This window comes from Leptosomus discolor, chromosome 14 (assembly GCF_034619465.1).
Source record: "Leptosomus discolor isolate bLepDis1 chromosome 14, bLepDis1.hap2, whole genome shotgun sequence".
NCBI lineage: Eukaryota > Metazoa > Chordata > Aves > Leptosomiformes > Leptosomidae > Leptosomus > Leptosomus discolor.
The window spans coordinates 1,221,800-1,245,141 of record NC_141404.1 but is presented as its reverse complement, the minus strand read 5'-3'; the positions used below and the strand labels follow the sequence as shown (position 1 = coordinate 1,245,141).

General features: G+C 58.1%; 1 protein-coding gene across 2 annotated transcripts in view; it reads left to right on the top strand.

Moving 5' to 3' along the window:
• PRKCB (protein kinase C beta) overlaps window positions 1-23,342 on the top strand; it is a 127,164-nt gene that overhangs the window by 63,889 nt on the left and 39,933 nt on the right. For both annotated transcript variants that reach the window (XM_086473208.1, XM_086473209.1), the window contains exons 5-8: window positions 1,525-1,653; window positions 15,896-16,052; window positions 16,437-16,571; window positions 18,841-18,937. In XM_086473208.1, the coding sequence (XP_086329334.1) occupies window positions 1,525-1,653; window positions 15,896-16,052; window positions 16,437-16,571; window positions 18,841-18,937 (518 nt within the window). The remainder of the gene's footprint in view (window positions 1-1,524; window positions 1,654-15,895; window positions 16,053-16,436; window positions 16,572-18,840; window positions 18,938-23,342) is intronic.

Genomic DNA, 23,342 nt, shown 5'->3' with positions numbered 1-23,342 from the left:
TCCCCCCCCCCCGTCTCCCTCCCTGCAGCATCCCCCCACCCTCATCTCCCTCCCTGCAGCATCCCCCCCCCCCGTCTCCCTCCCTGCAGCATCCCCCCCCCCTCGTCTCCCTCCCTGCAGCATCCCCCCACCCTCGTCTCCCTCCCTGCAGCATCCTCCCCCCCATCTCCCTCCCTGCAGCATCCCCCCACCCTCGTCTCCCTCCCTGCAGCATCCCCCCACCCTCGTCTCCCTCCCTGCAGCATCCCCCCACCCTCATCTCCCTCCCTGCAGCATCCCCCCCCCCTCCTCTCCCTCCCTGCAGCAGCAGCCCCATCCTCTCCTCTTTCCCTCCCTGCAGCAGCATCTCCTCCTCTCCCTCCTTGCAGGAGCAGCCCCCTCCTCTCCTCTCTCCCTCCCTGCAGCAGCAGCCCCATCCTCTCCTCTCTCCCTCCTTGCAGGAGCAGCCCCCTCCTCTCCTCTCTCCCTCCCTGCAGCAGCAGCCCCATCCTCTCCTCTCTCCCTCCTTGCAGCAGCAGCCCCCTCCTCTCCTCTCTCCCTCCCTGCAGCAGCATCTCCTCCTCTCCCTCCCTGCAGCAGCAGCCCCCTCCTCTCCTCCTCTCCCTCCCTGCAGCAGCAGCCCCCTCCTCTCCCTCCCTGCAGCAGCAGCCCCCTCCTCTCCTCTCTCCCTCCCTGCAGCAGCAGCCCCCTCCTCTCCCTCCCTGCAGCATCCCCTCCCCTCCCCGCACACCCTCGCCGGGGCTCGGCTCTCTGCAGCGCCGGCTCCGAGTGACACCCCGTGGCCGCGGCGGTGGCTGCTGCAGTGCCACCACCTCTCCGGGGCACTTGGGTCTGCACAAGCCCCGGCGGGGGAATTATTGTACAGAGAGGGGAAAATGAGGGGTGAGAGAAGAGGGAGAGGATGGGGAGATCGGTTATTTTCCAAGTTAATCCTGTACGTTCCTGTTCAAAAGGACTGTGACCGTAGAGCGCCTGCTGGCACGCTGACGCCGTCTGCGGGGAGCAGCAGGCTCTGCTGCTCGCCGTGTGCTGGCTGTCTCAGAAATAGAGGTTGCTGGCTGTTGTGGGATCTGTATTCATTATCACCTTTAAATTGGTACCAAGTGGAAATGAATTTCTTTACAATATAAGTTTTTACATATATATTTAATATATATATCATTTTTTATGCACGTGTTTATGTATACACATACACAAGTAATTTTTAATGCCCCTTATCAGCTCCTGGTGAATCCGGCTGAATACCCAGCGTGGCACCATTGATAAATCAGCAAAACTCAAGTAACTGCAGTAAGGGCTAAAAGCCCCATGACCTCTGTAGGCAGCACCCAGAACTGCTGGTGGCGGCAGGTCCCTGTGCCCGTGGCCGGGCAGGGCTCTGCTGGAGTCTCTGGCTGCCTTTGAAGGTCTATTTGCTGCACGTTTATCCCAGAATCCCTCACAAACATCCCCATTTAAGAGGAGGACAAGTTCCCGGAGGTGTCAGGAGTGCTGAGTGTCCCTCTCCTTCTCTCCGCCCCGCAGCCTGTATGATGAACGTGCACAAGCGCTGCGTGATGAACGTCCCGAGTCTGTGTGGGACGGACCACACCGAGCGTCGGGGACGGATATACATCAGGGCTGACATCGAGAAGGACGTGCTCACCGTCGTAGGTAGGTCTGTGACCCAGGTACAAACCCCACGCGCGGGGTCGCCCCTCGCTGCTGGCGTGTGCCGTGCCGACAGCGGTACCGGCCACGGCGGGTCCGGGGAGCGCAGTGCCCAGCGTCTGACTGGTCAGGAGCAGGCGCCTGGCAGGGCAGGACGAGGCTTTCCGCCTTCTCCGAGCGCACTCCTGCCCTCTGGCAAGCACTGCCTGGGCCTCCAGGGCCCGTCTGCGCTAAGTAGTTGTTCCAGTTTCAGACTTTTCAAACTGCTTTTTGAATCGTGTAAAACTTCAGCGTCCTGGGAAGGGGTGGCAGAAAGTTCCTCGGCTTAGCGACGCCATGGGAAAAAGTACGTTGTTTGTGTTGTGCTGTCCGTGTGATGAGCGTCCATCTCCTGCTGTTCTTCCCACGCCCTTAATGGTACCTGGGCCTGCAAAGGTCTTGGTGGGTATCTCAGATGGTCCTTTTATCTGACTAGAGCTTTGCAACCTTCTTCCACTGATTTGGAGGCTCTGTGGCCTCTCCCCCTTCATCTGAGGCATGTGGTGCTGAGGCTGCGGGGCCAGGCTGTGCCGTGGTGTGGTTGTGCCCTGCAGGGCACAGGGGGACATCAGCCCCTGGCGCTGCTGCTGTGAGGGTGACCATCGTTCTTCACGTGTCCTTGCTGTGCCCCAGCCCCGATGGAGAGCCGGAGCACGGCGCAGCGCTGGCAGGGCAGGCTGCTGCGGCTCTCTGCAGGGCTGGGCTGGGTCCGCGGGCTGCGTGGATCCGACCGCCCCGGTGACGGGTGCTGGGCAGGAGCCATCCCGCGCGGGCGCATCCCCAGGGGAGGTGCGGAGTGGCAGTGCCATCTCGCGGTGTCGCCTCCGGGGATGTGCCAGGCGGTGGGAGATGGGGCCGGAGGAGGCTGCGGGCAGCCGGGCAGTGCTGGGCTCAGCAGAGGCTGCTGCCCTGAGTGTCCCAGGGACCTGACAGCCACCTGCAGGGAAACCCTTTGTCCCCCATCCTTGTTTCCTCTGTCCTGGAACTCCACTGTTCTCGGTTTGTGGCAGGAAACAGGATTATCCCATCTCTAAAGGCTTTTGCCACCTGGATTCTGAGTTCCCAGAGGATACTGCTTCCCCTGTGACCCGTAAGCATCTCATGAAACACAAGCCATATCCTTGCAAAGTCCCTTGGTCCCTGTGTGGAGGGATCAGAGTGAAGGTGCGACTCTCTGCCGGGTGCCGGTGACCGGCGTCTCACCATGCGGGTGCCGACAGGGGTAGGAGGCAGGGAGAGCTCCCCGCGGGCAAGGCAGGCAGCTCGCAGGAGAGCTGGGCTTTGTCTCACGACGGCTGAACCCAGCATTGCTCTGGGGAAGGAGATTTCTGCCCACGCTGGGGAACCAGGCGGCTCCGGGCGGTTTCGGTCTCTGCAGGGGCCTGCCGAGCTGTTCGTGGTTATTCACAGGATGGGTTAAGACGGTGGGATGTGACATGGCACCCACCTGCCCACGCTGCAAAGGTCGGCCACCCCTCTGAGTGGGCCCCGGGGGGTACCGGGCCAGCGATACCGATAACAAGGACCGGATCCTTCTGCGTCGTCCCACCAGCTTTGGCTGGCTCCTCCTGGAGAGCTCTGGTTCCCGGCACCCTGCAGGGCGGCTGGGCTGGCAGCGGGAGGTGCCACGGCACCCTGAGGGTGGGCAGGGGGTGGCAGGGGTGACTCCAGCCTCCTGTAAGGAAATGCTCACGTGGGATCTGGGAGTGTGGAGAAGAGCCGGGATCCTTTCTGGCCTAGAGAGCCGTCAGAAATGTTTCCAAGAAAAATACCAAGTTACTGAAAATATTAATAAGTTGTGGGTTTGGGTTTTTTTGCTTGTTTTATTCGTCCTTAAAGGAGAGCTTCAATGGACCACACACAACTTTCTTTCATGGAAGTCCTGCTCCTTGGGCACCTTCCCTCCAGGGGATGAGGTGGGACTGGTACCCAGCTTCCCGCTGGCACCGGAGCCGTGTTCCCATAGCTCCAAAGGCTGGGGAGAAACTCCCCCGGCTCCTTTCTGCGCAGCTGGATTTTCTTTTCTTCAGCTGGGTTTGAAAGACTGTTTTATTTCTGGCCCTTTATGGAGGTGTTGGTGAAAACATGTCATCTGTTGGCTTTTCCAGAAAGGCAGGGAAACGTACTGTGCTCTCCAGCTCTGCCGCATAGCTAATAAAGGAGTGGGAGCACTTCAAGAGAGGAGAGACTGCGCTGGGTGCCGGGGTGGGGAGCCCTGCCTTCCCTCCTGCCCCTCCGGGATCCTGAGGGGCTTGGGATTTTCACTCCAGAACTTGGAAGGGAGGTGGAAAGGTCTGCTCGGACCTAAAGCAGACATGGGCACCCAGCCCTCAGGTGGTGTGGGAGCTGTGTGCTGGGCAGATGGTGGGCTGGGCGCTGTGGTTTGTGCCACTGGGGCCGGCTGTGGCTCCTTTCTGGGGGGTCAACAGAGATTTCTATTCCCCCAGTAAGTTTGCTTCAAAAAGGCAAAGCTCTCAAATAATGACTGGGTTTGTATTGGCAGGTTTTTGGCAGGGAGATGCCAGATCCTGAAGAATTGGCCCTCGAGTTGTGGCCAGGGCTTGTCGCAGAGGTGGCAGAAAGCATGGTGGAGGGCTGGTCGGGGTTGGAGCAGCCAGGGGCTTCACGTCCAGAGTACTGCCAGGTTCCCCAATTCTGTTTATGGGGGATCAGGCTGGGCTGGAAGACCCACAGTTTGGCTGGTGGCTGTGCCTGGTGGCAGCTGCTCCCCAGATGTGGCCACGGCCAGGACGTTGGGCTGCTCGGAGGGGTCTGTGCCACAGACTGCGTGTGCCAAAAAAGCCACTGGTGTCTCTTCCTGCAGGACCTGCCTTGGCCCCCCTGGGGTGTCACGGGGGGGGGGCATGGTCAGAGTGGCCCCTGGGGGGGTGCAGCCTGGCACGGGGAGGCGGTGGGCTGAGCTCGCAGGCAGGCTTCTGCTGGAACAGATTTCTGGTGGAAAATGCCCTTTATATGTTTTCTGCAGAAATTTTGGCGTGGGGTGGGCAGGGGGTGGATTTCTGTCAAGGATGGGGGTGACAGTGTGGCGATGGGTGGGTGGGTGGCGGAGTACCCCAAGCCAGGCAGGGGTGGGGAGACAGCACTGGCCTGGGGGGTTGAGCCCCACTGCTGGAGTGCTGGGACTGGGGGGTTTGGGGTTGCAGGTGGAAGCCCAGCTGCCCACCCACCCACCCGCCTGCCCTTTCAGTGGGTGCCATGGGGCTGGAAGCTGTTCAGGATGGAGAAGAGCTGTGGGAACTGATTGTCGAAGCATAAATGAGCACAGAGATGCGGGAAAGGGGGAAGAGGTTTCTACAAAGCAAGGAGATCAGGTCAGAGCCGTGGGGTCAGGAGCCAACTTAAAGATGGACCTTGTTCAGCCTAGAGACAGCGTTCCGTGGCCCGGGGGTCGGCTGCGCTCAGGGACAGGTGTTCCGGCCACCCCCCACGGTCAATCCCAAATATTTGTCAGCATCTTGCAACGCTGCACGTGCTCCCCCTGTGCCAGGTCTGTCCCCGTCTCGGCACAGAGCGGGCTCAGCTCCGGGCACCCGTGCAGCCCAGCGCGGGCAGCTCTGCCCGTAGAGCTCAGTCACGCCAGACAGTGGGATTTCGGTGCTGGATCCCAGCTTTTCTTAAAGACACCTCTCTGCTGGTTTAGGCAGGCAGTGCTGGATGCTGTTGGGGTGGTGGAAGGCAGGGGTCTCTTTTTGAGGGGCTTCCCGTGGTGCCCGGGCACCTTTGGTCCCAGCTGCATGGTGAAATGCAGGGTCTGGTGTTGGGGCAGGATCTTCTCGCTGTCCCACCAGGTGTGGAGACCCTCGCCCAGAAACTCAGTGAGCTTTCCCATGGCAAAGAGCATCACAGCTGTGGTGTTAAAGGTCCCTGAGGAGGTGCTTGGCTGTTGGAAGGAGCAGGCAGCGTCTGGCTGGGCAGGGACCGGTGCCTGCAGGTGGCAGCACAGGCACGGCCAAGGGAGGCGATGAACTCGGTGCTTTTATTTTTTCAGCGACTTGACAAATTTGACGGGAATTTGCCATATGCTTTTTGGCAGTGTGCTTTTCCTTTTCTCTCTTTTTCTCTGTTTTTTTTTCCTTTTTTTTTTTTTTTTTTTTTTTTTGCTTTGTAAAGCTACCCTTTCCCTCCCAATGGAAAACGCAGCTTTTTGGTTAAACAGAGTGTGTTGTTTGACTTAGAATGCCTTGTTTGGTTAGCTAGCGACCTGAAAAATGGCATCCATTTGCATCCCCCTCTTTGAAGATGACCGTGACTCGCCCCAGCAGCGTTTCTCCCCCATGGCACTCAGTTATCCGAGGCCTCCTCTGCCCCTCGGCAGCAGGTGGGAGACGCTGCCGCTTCCCGCGCGGCGCACTCGGCACCTTCAGCTCGCAAAATGAAGATCCATAAAGGAGGAGACGTGTTTAAACGTAACACAAGCTCACACCGAGAACCTCACTGCCGCGAGGTGCAGCTTCGAGCCCAAATCGTACCGCGGTGCGGGGAGGGAGCGCGTGTTGTGGGGGGACAGAGCAGTCCCAGCATCAGCTGAGCTTTCCTTCAGCAGGGGCCGTGCTCGCCCTTTGCTTTTCTGCAGTGCTTGGCCTGCCTACGGCACGGTCTGCCAGATACTAAGACTGTAAAAATTACAGTAATAACATGAGAGAGATCCAAATTTCAGTATTTTTAACCTGTTCTTAGTTCTGAAGAAGGGGGATGAACCTCAGAGCTGTAGGGTAGGAGACTGGTGAGAGCGTCTGTACCTGTGCCTGGGGGTCAGTGAGGCTTTGGGCAGCGGCCCCTGTAGATGCAGGAGACTGAAATTGAGTAGCCAAACCCTCAGATTTCTCAAAATCCACAAAATGTGCACGGGACAGCCCTGGCTGGCTTTTGGTGACGTTGACTTCCATCCACTGCGTGTGACTTAACAACCCAGCGGCCTTGTCCCTGGCTGCTGCCCGCTCGGAGGGCAGCGGGGAGAAGCCCGGCAGCGGGGACCTGCTGGCTGGGGCGATGGGACACCGCGGGTGACCGGGGCTGGGCTCTGGCACGGCCGCAGCTTTGCGGGTGTGCAGGGCTGGGCCCAGAGCAGCAGCAGCAGCAGCAGCAATGGGGACCTGCGGAGCCGCCCCTCCGAACGACCTTCCCAGCTCTTGGGTCTGTGGTGTTAATCACCCCTTTTAGGTTGGGAGAGGGGCTCTGTTACGGCCCCTTCCACGCTCTGCGCTGAACCTAATTGTGTGACGGGAGCACCCGGGAGCGCGGCCTCGCAGGCTGCAACCAGAGCCCCGCGTTGCCGTTGTCTGCTGCTGAAGCACCGGGATTTGTTGGTGTTCCCAGTGATTAAAAATGCGTGGCTTTGCCTAGTAATAGGGCACCGGGATAAATAAATGGCACCTTCCTAATGCCTGTGGCTTGGTGCTGTCGGCGCGGTGAGGCTGTGGAGCGTGTCGCCCCAGCTCCGTGCTGGGGACGGGGCTTGCAGCTCCACCAGCCAAAGGCGGTTTGCAAAACACGGGAGGTTTCCGAGGGCCTTGTTAATTAGGGCACAAAACAATCAGCATCGCATCCAGGAAAGCACTTAGGTACGTGCTCTCAGCAAGCACTTCTCTGTTGAAGCATCAACGCGAGCTGCGTGGGGACTGTGTGGCCAGCACCCCCAAGCTCGGATCGAGAGCTTGGGGGTGTGAGCAAGACCCCCGAGATGGAGCTGGCTGGGACGGCCCCGACCCCCTCTCTGCCTCCCCTCTGGGACACTCGGGGTTTTGCTTTGTGCAAGGGGGGAGCCAGCTGTAGGTGACGTCCCTGGCTTGGGCACACTCCTGTGGGGCTGGTGTGGGTGTCGGTCCCTGGCACAGACCAGGCTGTGCTCGGCACCCGTGTGGCGTCCTGGTAGGAGAGAGCCTCGGGCTCAGAGCTAATTGCTGAGCAATTAGTGGATTGAAGCAGCAGCAGTGTGTTTGGGTGTCCGAGCGTTCCCGTGCGTTTGGGCTGGCTGGAGTGAGGGGCGCTTGTCTGCGGCGCTGACCAGGCAGGGGGTGAGTGCGTGAGGCTGGAAATGGCTGATGGCGTTGGCGGCTCTGCTTGACAAACGCGCTGGTTTAAATCACGGCAAAGCGTCCTCGCGTCCGTGCTGTGCTCAGCACCACCGGAGCGGGTCCCCTCAGCGTCCTCGGAAGCGAGCGACCTGACCTGCCGTGGGCTCAGCCTCCAGGGAGGCCGCTCAGGGAGAAGCCTCTCCGGCTCTTCAGCTTCCTTACATCCATACCGTGATTTTCCTGATACAGTTATTTGGAGTCTCTTTCACTTGCGGAAAGGCGGGTGCAGGTTGCGTGGTGTTTCCCAGAGGCAGCCTGGGGGCTGGCCGAGCTGAGCATCGCTGCCCGAGCCGGCTGGTGTGGGCCGTGGCGCGGGGCGAAGGCAGCCCAGCCCGGGGACGGCTCTGCAGCTTCTCCTCGAGCTGTGAAATGGCATCTCTGCTTGTCTCCCCCACCGCATGAACCACGGCAAACTCCTGCTCGTGGCTCTGTCGTGCTCAGTGGGAAGCGTGGGATGGGTTATTTCGCTCGGGCCACTTGACAAAAAGAGAAGTCATCTTTTGGGGCTGGTAGACAGAGTTTGGGTACCTAGCAGTGCTCTGAGACGGGTCAAATTGCTAAAGCAAGTTCCTTCTCTTCGGATGCTACTTAAAGGTGGTTAATTGACTCGGGCGGTCGTTACCCCAGTCACTCAGGGAGTCTGGTCCTTTATACCCAGCAAGTCTGCAGATACCTGTCACTATTATTCCCTGCCCCAACGCTGTTACAACTCTTGGCTTTGCCTTGAGAGAGGATTCCCTGGAGCCAGCCGGTGTCGGGCTGTCTGTGTCCCCAGGTTGGATCCTGCCGGCTCCAAGGGCAGCGATGCACAGCAAGGATGGTGCCACTCCCCCCTGGAGTCAGCAGTTTCATTTCTTCCGAAAGAAACCAGAAAAAAGAGACTTGGGAACGTAACAGCCATCCCAGCACGTGGGGCGGCCCATCCGCACCCGCTGGCGCGTGAGGGCTGGCTGAGGTGCGGTGTCGGGGTGCTGCGGAGTGGGACCAACGATGGGGGTGTCTTTGCAGGCATGGTGGAGCGTGGCAGAGCATCGTTTGGCTGCTGTTGGACAAGAGCAGATGCATATTCTCAGTCTGTGTTCTGGTCTGGGCTTTGATCAAGTATCTTATTAGCAGGAAAAGACTGCTGAATAAAGTGGGAAATTGTAGCAAATTAAAATGTCATCAAGGCGTTGCACATTTTTGCTTCCATAATAGAAAAGCTTCCCAATGCAGATTATTCTGAGCTTGTCATATTAAGAGACATGAATATCTGAGTTTGGGAAATGGAGGAGCGAGAGAATAGGAAGGCTGGGCTTGGAGAGCATTAAATCTGCTGCTTCTCCCAGACAGTAGGTTGCGCGGGGGGGTCTGCTCGTGCATTGCCCCTCTCCTGCGGCCGAAGGCTGGCTCTTCCCGCCGCTCAGTGTGGGTGGGAGCTGCAGCCCGTCGTGTGCTGGCGGGGAGCTCCCTGCGCCGAGCTGGGGGTCGGGCGGCTCGTCCCCGCTCTCAGAGGAGCGGTGGTCTCCAGGGACTGAAGGGCAGAGAAAAGGTGACGGGTTTATGGTGCCAATTCCGGGGTGTGTCTGGGAGACGGAGGCGGTTCAGCACATTTAGGTGACAGCGACCCACATGCGTGTGAAAGCGGAGTGCGCCCTGTCCTCATGCAGAGGCTGCTGGAGGATGGGAGTGATGTTCCCTCTTCTCTCTTGGGGGTCTCGGCAATGTGCTGATGTCCCCAAGACCCCCCGTTAGGACCCCTGGGGTCGCGGCGCCAGCTCGGGGTTCCAGCCCATACCCCTGTTGTACCTGCAGCGTTGGCAGAGGCTGCCGGGACCGGAGCCTTGCTATTTACCGAGCTGATGAAGTAAAACATTGACCAAAACTGAAACCAATTATGCTGTGATTAGATAAACGCGCTGGAAGTGTGTTAATTAATAATCACCGGCCCAGGAAGATGCAGCCGTAATGAGTCCTGTGCCTTTTTCTATTGTATAAGCATGTGCAAATATATTCTTCTGCAGAGCATTAATTAAATGTTCCGGCGCACGAGGGTGTTAATCGGAGCGCCAGGTGCTCGCTGGGATGCGGCTGCTGCCGGGCAGGGGTGGTGCGTGCTGCTGGAGGGAGGGAGGCAGGCGAGTGCTGCCGGGCAGCCCCAGGGCCTTCCCCTCTCCCAAACCCTGGCCGAGAGGGGTGGAGCAGGGGGTGCCGCTGGCGTGGCACCGCGCTTCGCTGGCCGAGGCCGTGGTGGGGTGGTAGGGCTGGGGTGAGGCGGTTGAGCCCCGACATCTCCTCGCAGTGAGCAGGGCTTTCGGAAGGGTGGGTTTTGCTTGGGGGGCAACGGGAGCAGAACGATCCGCACCGAGGGTGTTGTCGTGGCCTCGCTTGCTCAGAGATGAACGTAAAGGGTTTGGCAGCCGGCGTAAGCTGTCTTGAAGAGCGGGGTAGGAGTGGGTTTTATTGTAGGCTATTTTTTTTTTTTCTTTAAACATAAAAGCGAACCCCCATATGGCACTGCATATTTAGCAAAGAACTTTCTGGTCTTTATTTATCCCGCATACTAATCTTGCCTTCCCATGGAAACCTGGGGACCAGCTGCGAACAGACGGGCGACCCCAGATCCGTGTGGGGCTGTGCCGCGTCTCCCGTGCCCCCGGGCGTGAGGCCAGCGCAGCCCTTTGGGGCAGGGTGGGCTGCTCGGGAGCGGCGGCCCGTGGGAACCACCCCGGAGGTGGGGAGCAGACCTGGGGCTGGGCTGTGGATGGAGCTGCCGATGGAGCACCAGTCCCCTTTGCTTGCTGTGGGGCTGGTTTTACCCCAGGGGAAACGCAGTCCTGGGAGCAGAGTCAGAAGCCGTCGTCTCACGCCTGCCATCTCTCTGGCCGGCAGCAGAGCTCAGCAGCACCGTGGTACGTGGTGGTGGGACCTGCGGTGAAGTGGCCTCCGCGGGGGCTTTCCTGGTGGAGACCTGCAGGAGGCCTCCCCATCACCGGCAGAGGGATGTGAGGCACCCCCCAGCACTGCATCCCTCCCCTGTCCTGCGGCGTTTGGCCGCTCCAGAGCTGCCTGGCCCACTCCTGCAGGGTACGGCTCTTGCTGGAGCTGGAGGAAGGGCCTTGCCCTGCCCCTGCAGCAGCGGCGAGCTTCTGGCTGTGCCCTCCGTGGCCAGAACAAGCTGCCTGAAGAGGCTGTGCTCCCTCCTGCTTTGGGCATTCGTGATTTCTCCCCGTGTTTTCCGTGGGAGATGTGGGTGTCTGCAATAAGTGTCTCTTCCTGAGCCTGTTCCTGCAGTTACGGCTGGCTGAGTAATTGAAAAGATGTTGTCTGAATAATTTATTGCAAATTTCGCAGAATAAATTATTCAAATACCATTTGACCAGCTCTACCTGCCCTGGCCCTAGAAGGTGGAGCAGGTGACATCCCCTTCCCATGGCAATGGAGCGGCGTCCCCAGGCCAGCACTCCACCTCCCTGCAGCGTCCCTGGGCAGGGGGGAGGCTCTTCCTCGCAGGAATCCCTCCAAGCATCATCGCTGCTGCTGTGGAGCCGTGGCTGCTCGTCTTGGTCTGCCGAGGCTTCCCCGGGGCGCTGGGTCACAGGCAGCACGTTCTGCCAAACCATCCGGAGCGGGAGGGGGGGACGGAATTGGTGGAAAATCAGGGTTATTTGTCCAGGGCGCCCAGGCCAGCCCCGGTGTGCAGCAGCGAGGGCGCCCCGGCCGTGGGCGGTGCAGTGACGCTCCCCGTGGCCGGGGTGCCGTGGGCGCGCGGGGAGGAACACGCCGGGTGCTGCCGAGCCGTCGGCGGAGCTGCAGCTTGCACGCCCGTGCGCCCACCCGCGTGTCCCCGCTGAGCGTGCAGCGTGCGGAGGGGGATGTGGGCGCTGCCAGCGCTGCTGCTGCCCCAAACCCCCGGATCCAGTAAGTCCAAGACTTACCGATGCTTCTGCCTGGCCGTAGCCTGAAACTGGGACGGCTTCTCCTCAGCCGCGGCTGGGCTTGGTACCCAGAGTGGTTTGAGGCCAGCTGCATCGACTGGGATCATAACAGTCTTACTCATCACTACTAATAATGATGTTACTACTTCTTAATGATGCACAAAACTGTCAGAATATGACAGATGTAAAACTGTTTTGCATCAAATTTAACTGTCAAAGAAATGCCATAAACAGTGGGAGAGGAGCACATTTCTCCCGACGCGAGGTATCACTACTGCGCTTCCTGAGGTTTCTGTTTTTCTTTCACTTAATAGTTGATTTCTGCTTGAAAAGTCAGAAAGTTACTTAAGGTCAAGCAGAAGCTTTTTTTTTTTTTTTTTAAACGAATAGATGAAATTATTCCCATTAATGAAATCTTTAGGTCTGCATGCTGAGATAATAACATGAGGTAATCAAATCTCATGCTTCAGGGCATAAACTGATTGACTGTGAGGGTCAGGAATTACTTTTCCTGTTCCTTAAAGAAGCGAACAATGGCCTGATAAATGACAAAGGCTTATGTGTTCGTCTCCAGAGGACGTTACGCTGTTGGGACGGTGGAACGCGAAGCAAAGTCAGAGCGCTGATGCGGTGTGACGTGGCGTTGCCCCTTCGCTCTGTAAGGGGACGCTGTCCGGTCCGAGTCCAGCTCGTGGGTGAGTTCTGCCGCTCACACAGCGGCTGTTGCCGTCTCTCTTGGGGGTGCGAGGCGTCCCCAGGGATTTCTGCTGACCCCCCCCCCAGGGCGGAGGAGGAGAAGGTCACCAGCATGGACCGTGCCCGCCCCAGATGCTTCGTGCAGGGCTGGGGCTGGGGCAGGCGCCGTTCGGTGCCCAGTACCGCACGCCCCCGCTTTAACTGGTGCCGCACAACAGTGAGTGGCAGCGGGCTGTTTGCTTCTGGCGTGGAGCTCAGATCTTCCCCCAAGGCTCTGACATCTCCCCGTGCTGCAGATGGTCAGGGTCATTGAAAATAGGTTTTCATAATAAGTTTAAAGCCAGGAAGGTAATAAAAGGTAGTAAAAGCTCAGCAGAGTTGCAGGGGGAGGATGTCAAGAGGCTGTGGTTCAGCCTGGCGAGCCTCGTGCCCGTGCCATGGCAGCCCAGGGGGGTGCGGGCAGGGAGCCCCGTCCCCTGCGCTCAGGTGAGGGCAGGAGCCCGCAGAGGAGCGGGACGGTTGCCTGCGGCCACGAAGGCCACGGTCGGACCCGCGGTCGCGCCATCGGCGGAGTTAAGGCTGGAGCTGTGCAAAGGGGGTGGACGGGGCACGGCTGGCGGGGGTCAGGGGCGCAGGAGCGCCGGGCTCCCCGTACAAGGCACTCCCCACGTCTGCAAAAGCAGTTCCTGCTGTTTATCGACAAGCCCCAGGGAGAGCAAGCGCTTCCCTGCGGCTCCGTGCCTGGGCAGGACCTGCTGTGGGACTTCTCTCCAGTACGCTTTTGTGTTTTAGAATTCAGGAACGTGGTTATAAAGATTGCCTTTTTCCTATCAAAAAAGGCACAGATAAAAGCTCATAACGGTGATGAGAAAGTACGTGCTCTCCTCTGATAAGGGGTGAGGGAGGGGAAGGCATTCCGGCTGTATCAGTGCAGAGCCTTGGCGGGGCCCTTGGAAATTAAACTCATTACTTAAAGATTTCATGCAGCAGATTGCAGGCCTTTCTGCTTGGATGGTACAAAGCTCTCCGCAGCAGACTTTGACTGAGAGTCCAGATTAAGCCACAGAATAACTACTGTGCATCTTCTGAAGTGCAGAGCTGGTATTTGTGTCCAAACTTTAAAAAAAAAACCCCAGCGATTCCTTTATTAAATGGCACATGAAAATCATTGTCAGGACAGCACAGCAGTGAGGTCGTGCTGCCCGTGGCACGGCAAGCCGTGGCGGGGGAAGAAGGGGGCGGCTGTTGGGCTGCTCTGCCGGGACGGCGCAGGCTCGTGGGGCGGGTGAGGTTGTTGCTTCGCCGGCCCTGGCGCCGCTGCGGGTTTCTCCCCGTGCGGGGTGTGCGGAGGGACGGCCCGGTGCAAGGCTGGCCCTGACGCGGGGAGCAGCCTGTGCGATGCGGAACGAATCGGCAACAGGGGAAGCTTGAATGCCGGTGGTTCTGGTATTTACTGTCCTCTAGAGATCCCTGTTGTCTTTTTGAAGAAATTCTGAGCCTCAGTCGTCTCCGGTACAGGAAGGGTGACTCCTCCTCCTTGGGCATCTCCCCATGAGTGCTTTTAGGATGCTCTGGTGTCCCCGACCCCCCTCAGCACCCTCCCAGGGGACGATGGCAGAGTTCAGAGCGGAGCTGTGTGCAGGGTCCCCAGGGAAATGAGGTTGTTGGTGCCGAAACAACTCGCAGGAGGGCACCGCCCCGGGGACCGCAGCCTCGCCACGTGTCCTCCCCCTCTGCCAGGCAGCAAAGCCGCTGCTTGCACCCGGGCACAGAAGCTCTGGTTGTACGCGCCGATGCCAAGCAGCTGCTGCGCCTGCATCCCTGACCCCACCGGCCGCTGGTGGACATCAGCCTCCCGGCAAAGAGATCCGACCTCTCCGGGGTGTGGCAGCAGCAAGGTCACCATATATCGCTGCTGCTGGGGCTGTTGGTAATGAAGTCATTCCTTCCCCTTCTGCCAGAGGGGCAGGAGGCGGCTCCGCTCCCGTGGCTGCCTCGTTCAGGAGTCTGACGAATTTCGGGTGCTGCCGAATCAGTAGGGCCGCCCGGGCACCCGTACCGGGGCAGCAGCGACTCCCGGCAGGCCTGCCTCTCTCCGTCTCGCAGGCTGCTGTCAAGGGTGTCACGCTGGATAAACGAGCTAGTTTATAAATGCAGATTTGAATTTTGGCTACAATTTTTGTTCCGTGGAGCCGGAAATTTGGCGACGCTTCAGGAGGACAGCAGTAGATTGCAGATTTTGGAGGATTAATTTGCTTTTCAAAACTATCTGGCTCCCAACCTCGCGTCAGAAACGCCTCACTGGGGGTTTGGGAACTGAGCAATTGTTTTTACTCCGGCTGAATCTCTGAAGGTATCTCCTAACGTCCTGCAGCACCTCAGGCGCAGCTGGGCTGCTCTCCCCCTCGGGGTGAAGCTGTGCCCTTGGTGAACCTGGCGGCAGAGCTGCTGGTGTGATCCGGTGGGGTTTCAGGCAGCGCCAAGTGCCCTGATGCAGCGCGACCCCCCCGTGCCTGATCCCCGCGGTGTGCGCTAGGCCTGGGGAGGGGGCGGCGTGCTGTGCCGAGGGGCTGCTGGTGGGCACCGTGCAGCTGCCGAGGAGGGGCTGGGGGCTCCGTAACCGCGATGCTTTGGCAGGAGGGGAACCCCCTGCTGCTGGAGGGGTTTCTGCTCTGGACTTTCTGGCAAGCAGCCGTTCCCCTGGTTACGGCTGTGCTCCAGCATGTCCCATCGGACTTCCCATCTCTGCTGTCTTTGCTCAGGCTGAGGGAAGAGAAGACCCTTTTGCCAGAAGACAGACCCTTTTTGCCTTAATCTAGGGAAGGGGACTGAGATCAGCCCAGTTGTATTCGTCAAAGCTGCCATCCCGTTGCAAGCCGTTGAGGTCACCCGCAGTTTGCTCTCCCCTCTCCTGCTCCCCCAGGAGACGCTCCGGGGCTGGGGTGCTGCTGCCTCACCGCTCCCTGCAGGCGTCCCCCCACTCCCTCGGGGCCACGGCAGCTGAGCCCGAGGGGACCCGAAAGCAGAGCTCGGTGCTGGGTCTGGCCGCTGTGCTGGTGTTTTCTGGTGCCTGCTCTGCCCTGGCCGCAGCTGCTCTGTTGCTATTTCCACCCTCGGGGGGAAGCACCGTCCCCGTGCTCCCACCTCGCCCAAAAGAAAGATGCAAATCGGCACAATTCTGTGTTGCTGAGGTGCAAGATGAAACAAAGCAGCTTTAAACGGTTTAAAACTGAGAGCAAACAATGAATTATCCCATTAGAAAGTGAAAATAATCCCTTCGGTTGATCCTTCGGCCCCCCTTGTCCGTTAGAGCTGTCCTTGCCTTGCACAGATATCTGTGTGTCTTTTCTCATGTAATGTCCATGTCTGCACATACTGTGTTTTAATTCTGTTTGTAATCACTATTTTCACACTTACTCTTGGCACACAGGGAAGTTGTCACTTGTTGGGTATTTTTATAGCGTGAATACTGAATTGAATCCTTTTTCTCTTCCCCAGTAAGAGATGCTAAAAACCTAGTTCCTATGGATCCTAATGGCTTGTCAGATCCCTACGTAAAGCTTAAACTAATCCCTGACCCCAAAAACGAAAGCAAACAGAAGACCAAAACTATCAAGTGCTCCCTGAATCCTGAGTGGAACGAGACATTTAAGTTGTAAGTACAGGAAAAACGTTTAAACTTGTAAACTAATTTTTCTCACCCCTAAGAATTAATGTGATTGCATTTGCTCTGATTTAATTATTCAGAGTCATTAAGCTGATTCAACTGAGAAGTAATTCTTTTTGGTCCTGTAAGCGTGACTTGGAAGCGCCCAGACCTCTGCCCTGACCCCCGATAAAGCTGAGTGTTTCAGGGCAGGACCTCTGTGTTCTTCATTCGAAATGGGTGCGGTTGGGAAATTAAATATTAGAGCTGAACGGGCATTGAAGACCATCCCTTCAGTTTGCATCCGTGTTCTTAGGGAGCGTGGAGGGGCACGGTGCTGTAGCAACAGCTTCCAGAACAAAACCATCCCTTTTTCTTTCCTCTTCCTTCCAGCCAACTGAAAGAGGCGGACAAAGACAGGCGGTTGTCAGTGGAGATTTGGGACTGGGATCTGACCAGCAGGAATGATTTCATGGGCTCCTTGTCCTTCGGGATTTCTGAGCTGCAGAAGTCGGGAGTCGATGGATGGTAAGAGTTGCAATTGTTTCAAAAACACCTTGGGCAAAAAGCAGTCCTGGTCCTTTTTGACGTGGTGGGAGATGTGGCAGCCCGTCGTACCTCACCAGCAGCCCTCTGGTCAAGGACCACTGGTCGTTCCAGCTCCCGCGTGAGGTGCCGCTCCGCCTCCCAGCCTGGTGAGAGTCGCTGGTGCTGCGGTGGGCTGTGGGGTGTCTAGGGGCACCCAGAGGTGCCAGGACAGCGTCCCCAGTGCCCTGCGTGGGCTGGCTTTGCGCCCCCTCCTCCGTGTCCTCCCGCCCCTTGCAGAGGGGCTTGGGGGGCTTCTCCCTGCCGCGGGCACGCACAGCCACAGGGCTGCTCTGCCCGGGGGGGCTGGAGCTCCCCGCCGGCTCTCGGCGGGAGAGGGTGACCCTGCCCGGCATTGGCCGAGCGAGCGTTTCCCGGCACTTTCTGGTTGGATTCCCTTCGTTTCTGCGCGGCGGAGGCGTCGTCAGGCGCGCAGGAGAGCGAGGCTGCGAGCGGGTGAAGGGCTGGGGGGGCCGCGCTTTGAACTGTGATCTGTGGCGGGGGCAGCCGTTCCGTAGCGCGCAGCCTGGCAGAACCGGTGCTGAGGGGCACCGCGGGATGAAAGGAGGAATGCTACCAAAGTGTGTAATTACCATCGCTCGTTACCGTGCAGAAGACGAACACAGTGGGTCTGTAACACCCGTGCTGAATGGGTCTCTTCATTTCCATTTTATCTCCCCCAGCAGGACACATGCTGCCTTATTTCCCCTTTTTTTTTCTTCCTCAGCCACTGATGCCTGAGAGCTGTGTTACCTTTCCATGTCAAGTGTAGTAATTGAAAATAGATATTATATGTCTGTTAGAAACCAAAACCTGCACGCTATTAATTTGCATTCCACGAGTTGAGCACACAGCCCAGACTCTGTCTTTTCCACCATGGAAGCTGTTCGTGTCTCGCTCAAAGTAGAGAACAGAGAGGAGGAGGAGGAGGAGGAGGAGGAGGAGGAATTAGCAGGCAGCTGCCCTGCCTGCCCAGCGCCGGGTCATGCGTCTCTTGAGCAGGGAGGTGGGCAGGGGTCTGGCACCACCCCGGGCACCCGCTGCATCCCCTGGCCCAGCCGGGGCTTGACGGGGCAGAGCTGGGGGTGCTCCCTGCTGCCACCCACCTCGTCCTGCCGGGAAACCAACCCGGCGTGGGGCGGCAGGCAGAGTCTGGCCGTGTCAGCGTGCGGGCGGCAGGGCTCAGCCTGTGAGCCTCACGTGCCACAAACCACACCCTGATTAAGACACAGCTTCTCCTCTGGCAAACAGAAGAAAATTGTCACTTCCCCCCAAATTTCCAGTCCCCTGTAAGTATGCGTGTGTGTCGGCTGGGGTCGACGCGCTGCCGGCTTCTGAGGCAGCCCAAAGTGTGATCGTTTTCCCAGCCTTTTAAAAATCCCGTAAGTGGAGAGCGGAGTCACTTTCCTCGCCCCAGCATGTGGCTGGAACAAGCTCTAGAGGAGCGCTGATGTTGTATTTCATATCTAAACAACTGCGGTTACTGGAGAAAACAAGCTCAAAGGAAGAGCCTGTCCCTGTATAACGCAGACAGCGCTTCGTCCCGGCGGATAACACCCGGCTGATAACCGTCCCCCGCCGGGAGGGCTTGTCACCGATGGAGCCGAGGCTCTGCCCGCGGCTGGGTGAAATGCCTCAGATCTGACTGGCGTTTCCGTGATTTCTGATAATTGCAGCTTAAACTCTTTTTTTTTCCTTTGTTTCCATGAGCATCTCGGCTGTGGGTGCCAGTCCGGCACCGGCAGGCTCCGCGGGCTCTCCCCATGGGAGCCAGTGGCACCTGGGGCGGCTGATGGGGAAGGAGCTGGCCCACACGTGTGCCCGAGGCCATCGCGAGGAAGATGTGCTTTTCCTGGGGGGGGTGTTGGGTCAGGTTTGGGCTTTGGAAGAGGCATCAGCGCTTTGCAGGGTCTGCCGCAGCGGGTAGTGGATGTGCTGTGTCGGGGTTGTGGTGGCTGGGGTCCCCAGTACAGCGAGGGACCCCAGGAACCACCTTCCGCTCTGAGAGCTTGCTGAGTGGGAGGGTTTGGGGGTGTGAGGTTCGGATGGTCTCCTAACCTTGGGGACGGGTCTCCTAACCTTGGGGACGGATCTCCTAACCTTGGGGATGGGTCACCTGGACGCCGGTACAGCGGAGGCAGGGCTGTGCTCGGAGCAGGAGGTGCGGTCCTGCCTGCTGTCCTGACCTGCCGTTCTTGCTGTGTCCCTTCAGGTTTAAGCTGCTGAGCCAGGAGGAGGGGGAGTATTTCAACGTCCCGGTGCCTCCTGAGGGAGAAGAAGGAAACGAGGAACTGAGGCAGAAATTTGAGGTGAATTGATTTTTCTTGGGAACTCACGGGTTTTCCTCGCTGCCTGCCTGCCGTGCCCTCGGCAAGGGGCTTTCCCTGCCAGCTCTTTCCCCAGCAGCACGAGGAGTGCGGAGCCGGGTACGGCCCATCACTCCTCCCTCTCCCCGCTTTGCACCCACTCCTGGGGACCCGTGCCCTCGGCCGGTCCTTCCCGAGGCTCTCCGTGGCACGCCTGGCTGTGGGGCACGAGCTTCGGGCGGTGTTGCCAGAAGGTAAGTTGTTCAGTTATGTTTAGCAAAAAAAAAAAAGTCCCTCTGAAGATTTGAAGCTTTCCAGCCAGGATTGGGCTACGTTAAATAATTACAAGGACCGCATGGGGATGGGAGGTTTGTGATGCGTCTGCGAGCGGTTCCTGCCTCGCTGGTGCAGCGCTGGGTCATGCCACCACGCCAAGATGGTGCAGGAGAGACCGTGGGTGCTTCGAGCAGGGGCCTGGTCACTCCTGGGATCGCTGCAGCTGCACAGCCCCTCCAGCACAAGGCACACGGCGGCCAGGAGGAACTGCACCGTGGCCCAAGGGATGACGGGGAGTTGGGACATTTTGGAGGGCGTCATTTTGGAGAGGTTTGCAGAAGAGCAAGTTAAGGCAAAAGGATTCGGGTACGCTTCCAGCTCCTGAGAGCATAGCTGATGGGATGGACGGAACATGTGTGCCTGACTGAGTGCGGCAGAAGCAGGCAGTAGATTAGCTGGGAAAGGGAGCAGTCACTTCTGGTGGATGAAGAGATGAGAGAGATGAAAATGATTCTTTGGCGCTTACGTCAGGTTGAAAATACAACAGAGGATATTGCACAAGGCAGAGTTTTGTGTAATGCTTGCCTGGTGCCTTGTGCTCCACTAAGAGTGTGCTTGATCCCGTGTCTCTGCTGGGTAGGAAGGAGTCTGAAAGCCGTCATTTCTACGAAGTCGTTTCTTCTGACTGCAAAGAAAGCAGCAGAGCAAACATCCCCCTTTCATTTGTGTCGGTTCAGACGACGTCTGTCTTTCTGTTGGGGTTACGTAAGTCACAATTTGTGTTTGCCAAGATGAGTATAGCGTGGCTAAATAAGGAGATGCTTCACTTAATGTATTTCCAACACTGTATTCCAATTAAAGAGGGATGAAGATCCTGGATGTCCCGAGATGACCTGGTGTAACCGTGCTCCTGATGTCAGCACGTGCACGTGCTGTTGGTACAGCAGTTCCACCCTCCTCCTGAGGTGCCGTATCATGGGATTTGTTCATCTGTTTTTTTCTGTCGTGCTGCTGATTATGAATTAATATAATTAACTAAGATAAATTAAGATATTAATGTAATTGGATTTGGAGCTAATCTCAGAAAGAAACCCTTTCTTAGCCGTTAAATGTCATGGCAGCCTCTGTCCCCTGCCTGGTGCGCCGAGACCGGGCTGGGTGAGCTGGCCCGGGGTATCGGCGATCCCTGACAGCGCTTTGCACCGAGGAGTTGCCGACAGAAGCGCTGCCGGGGCTGCTGGAGGCGTAAGCCCAGGATGCTACGGCCGTACGTACGAGCCAGTGCTTTGGTTTTCAATAACCTAAGTAATCCATCCTTCCCATGGCGTGGAGCGCTGCTCTCAGCCCGGATAGCGATGTAGTCCAGTGAGCCAAGCATGGAGTCTGTGCTCATTGAACTCTGGGCTAATTGATACAGCCAGGTGACAGGGAAGGTCGGGTGAGTGACAGCGCCCTGTCTGGAGCGAGCCCGTGACTCTGCGGGGGAAGCCAGCGGCAGCAGCCAGAGCGCTCGAGGGGAGCCGCGGGGTGTGCAGCTGACCGGGCGTCCCTGCCCGCAGCCGGGCACTCGGGGTGGGCTCGTCCCCTTTCATCTGGCACGTCAGGAGTGATGGCACGTTCTGGTTTTTGAGCGAGTGCCGGCTGGGTCGCTGCCCGAGGCGCGGTGTGGCTGCCAGCTCTGGCCCCCGCGGGCGGCAGCGCGGAGCAGTCGCTCGGGGAAGGCGCTGTTGGTGCCTGTGAAAAGCACAGGACGTAAAAGCGAGGGGGTTTTCTGAGTGAAGGTGGGTGTGGGATTTCAGGGAGCCAGAAAGGCTCTGCAGAGCCTGATCCCCCCTGAGCTTCCCCGAGGAGCTGGCCCAGTGAAGCTGCCGGCAGCATCAGCGAGCGTCGGGGCTTTGCACCAACAGCACCACGGACCTGCGCGGCCGCGAGCTGAGGCTGGTGAGATTTCCCTGCCAGGCTCTGAAAGATTTCGGTGATGCTTGAGTCCAACTCCCCAAAGAGGCTTCAAGGAGAAACATCTATTTACTACTCAATGAGCCGTGGAAGATCTTGCTGAAAGATTGATCCAGACATTACTGAACTAGTAGGTTTTGGCTATTTTTCCGTGTAGCTGAAGTCTTCCCAGAACCGTGGTGCATCTGGAGACTTACTTGCAATGAGCCATATATAAAATAAAATGGTTGCCCTTATGGTTGTCAGCGTGAGTTCCATCATTGTAGCGCAGGACTGGAGAGTTCCTTTTCCTCCTCTCTTCTTTATTTCATTTATATATAAAACTTTTCTGAATATCCAGGACTATAAGACAGTTCTGATACAACAGTTGGCGTACAACCGATGGTTGTCAGCTCTCTAAAGAGCCAACCACCCGCTTTTGTTGTGTTTCGTGATGTCCCAGGGGTGTTAGAACGGCGTGTGTGTTGGAAGTCAGATGAGGAGTCGTCTCCGGGTCAGAAAATACCTTGCCCAGCGGCGTCATTTCACGCTGCCAGAGCGCCTCTGTGCCCTCACCTTGCTGCGTCTTCCCCGACTGCCGCCTCCTCTGTGAGCAAGTCGGTGTTACACGGAGAGAAACCCCGTGGCTGAGCGGGGGCTTGTGCTGGCGTCCCGAGGGGCGAGGAGCGGGCTGGAGCCCGGCTGCGCTGCAGCGGCCGGCACGCTGTCACGGCGCCTCAGACGGGGAGGACTAAAAAGAATCAGTCGGTCTGCGTTGGTGCTGCCTGGTCCTGGGCGAGGCAACAGGAGAAAGCCGAGACGCGTGTGACAGGTTCGTGTTTTGGGTGGACCTAACATCGCAGAAGCACCCGGCTGCAGGGACGGAGGCGTCACCTGGGCGGCGCAGGAGGTGCACGGGTGCTGGCAGAGCTGCCGGCGGGAGCAGTGCCGCCTTCTGGAGGGGCGGCTCTTGGCCGAGGTCCGGCTGCTGCGCTGCCCGCAGCCCTCCGCCTGCAGCGGGCACGTCCTGGGCTTGCCGAGAAAGGATCCCGAGACAAAAGCCCGGCGTGAAGCCTTGCGCTGCGTCCCCTGCCAGTTCTGCTTGGTCTTTATCAGCCTCTTGCTGGGACAGCTTGATAGATGTGAACGTCGGCTGCTATTGCATAAATTCAGATGTAGTAAATTAACTCTGACAAATGGAGTTGGGTAACGAAGGTCAAGTGCCTTTTTTAAAAAATGTGGTGAGCAATATTTGGCACGCTTCAGTCGTAAACCTTAAAGAGGTCTTGAGATTGTGTGGGCGTTAGGAGTGTGTTAAAAACAGGTTAAAGGACTTTTGTACTCGCTTAGAGATAGACATCAGGGACACTCGGTAGCAAAAGCAAAGCTCTTCGCTTGGGGCTGACGATCTGTACGTCTCCCTGACTCTTCCTTTGGGCTCTCTTCTGCAAAGACCTTTCCCCCTCCTGGCCAGGACACTTGCTGAGCCCGTTTTATCAGGGAAGCCGCGTTGTGTTTCTGTCCCCGTCTTGTCTCCTACAAATGTACCATGATGCTGCAAATTCAGGTCAAGTGCGCGACTGCCGGTGATGGGAGCGGCCTCTCTTCAAACACAGCCTCGGGAGCAGCTGCAGGGAGCAGGAGGCGCCCGAAGTCGCTCTCGCACTTGGGTGCTGGCCGCTCGCCCGGGTGTCTGCCGGTGCTGCCCGCGACGCCGTGCCTGAAGCTGGCCAGTTTGCTGGCATGAAGCACATGAAAATCCTTTTCCTTCCCCCCCCCCCCCCCCCCCCCGGGTTTGCGTTGCTCTTTCCCGCTCTGCTCAGGACTGAAAGCCTTCCCGAGCCTTGGTCTGTGTTCCAGGGAGTCCCGTGGCCAGCCCTGGGGCTGCTGGGCTGCAGACCCGCGGGAGGGGATGGGCTCGTCTGAAACAGAGATGTGCTTTGGGTGTCACTTAATGGAAACCTAACATCCGCCCTCAATTTTATTACAGCTTGTTTTCACAGAGGTTAATTTAGTGTCAAACCTGATCTGACAAGATCATTGGTTTTCAGCTGTGATGGAGTATTTAGGAAGCTTTCACAGAATATGACTGTTTTGCCTGCTGCTAAGAACACGTTTCTTTTGGAGGTGGCTTTGAGGTACAGTGGGCCTTGCTGAAGGCGAAGCTACACCGCGCAGGGCTGCCTTCGTGGGGGCG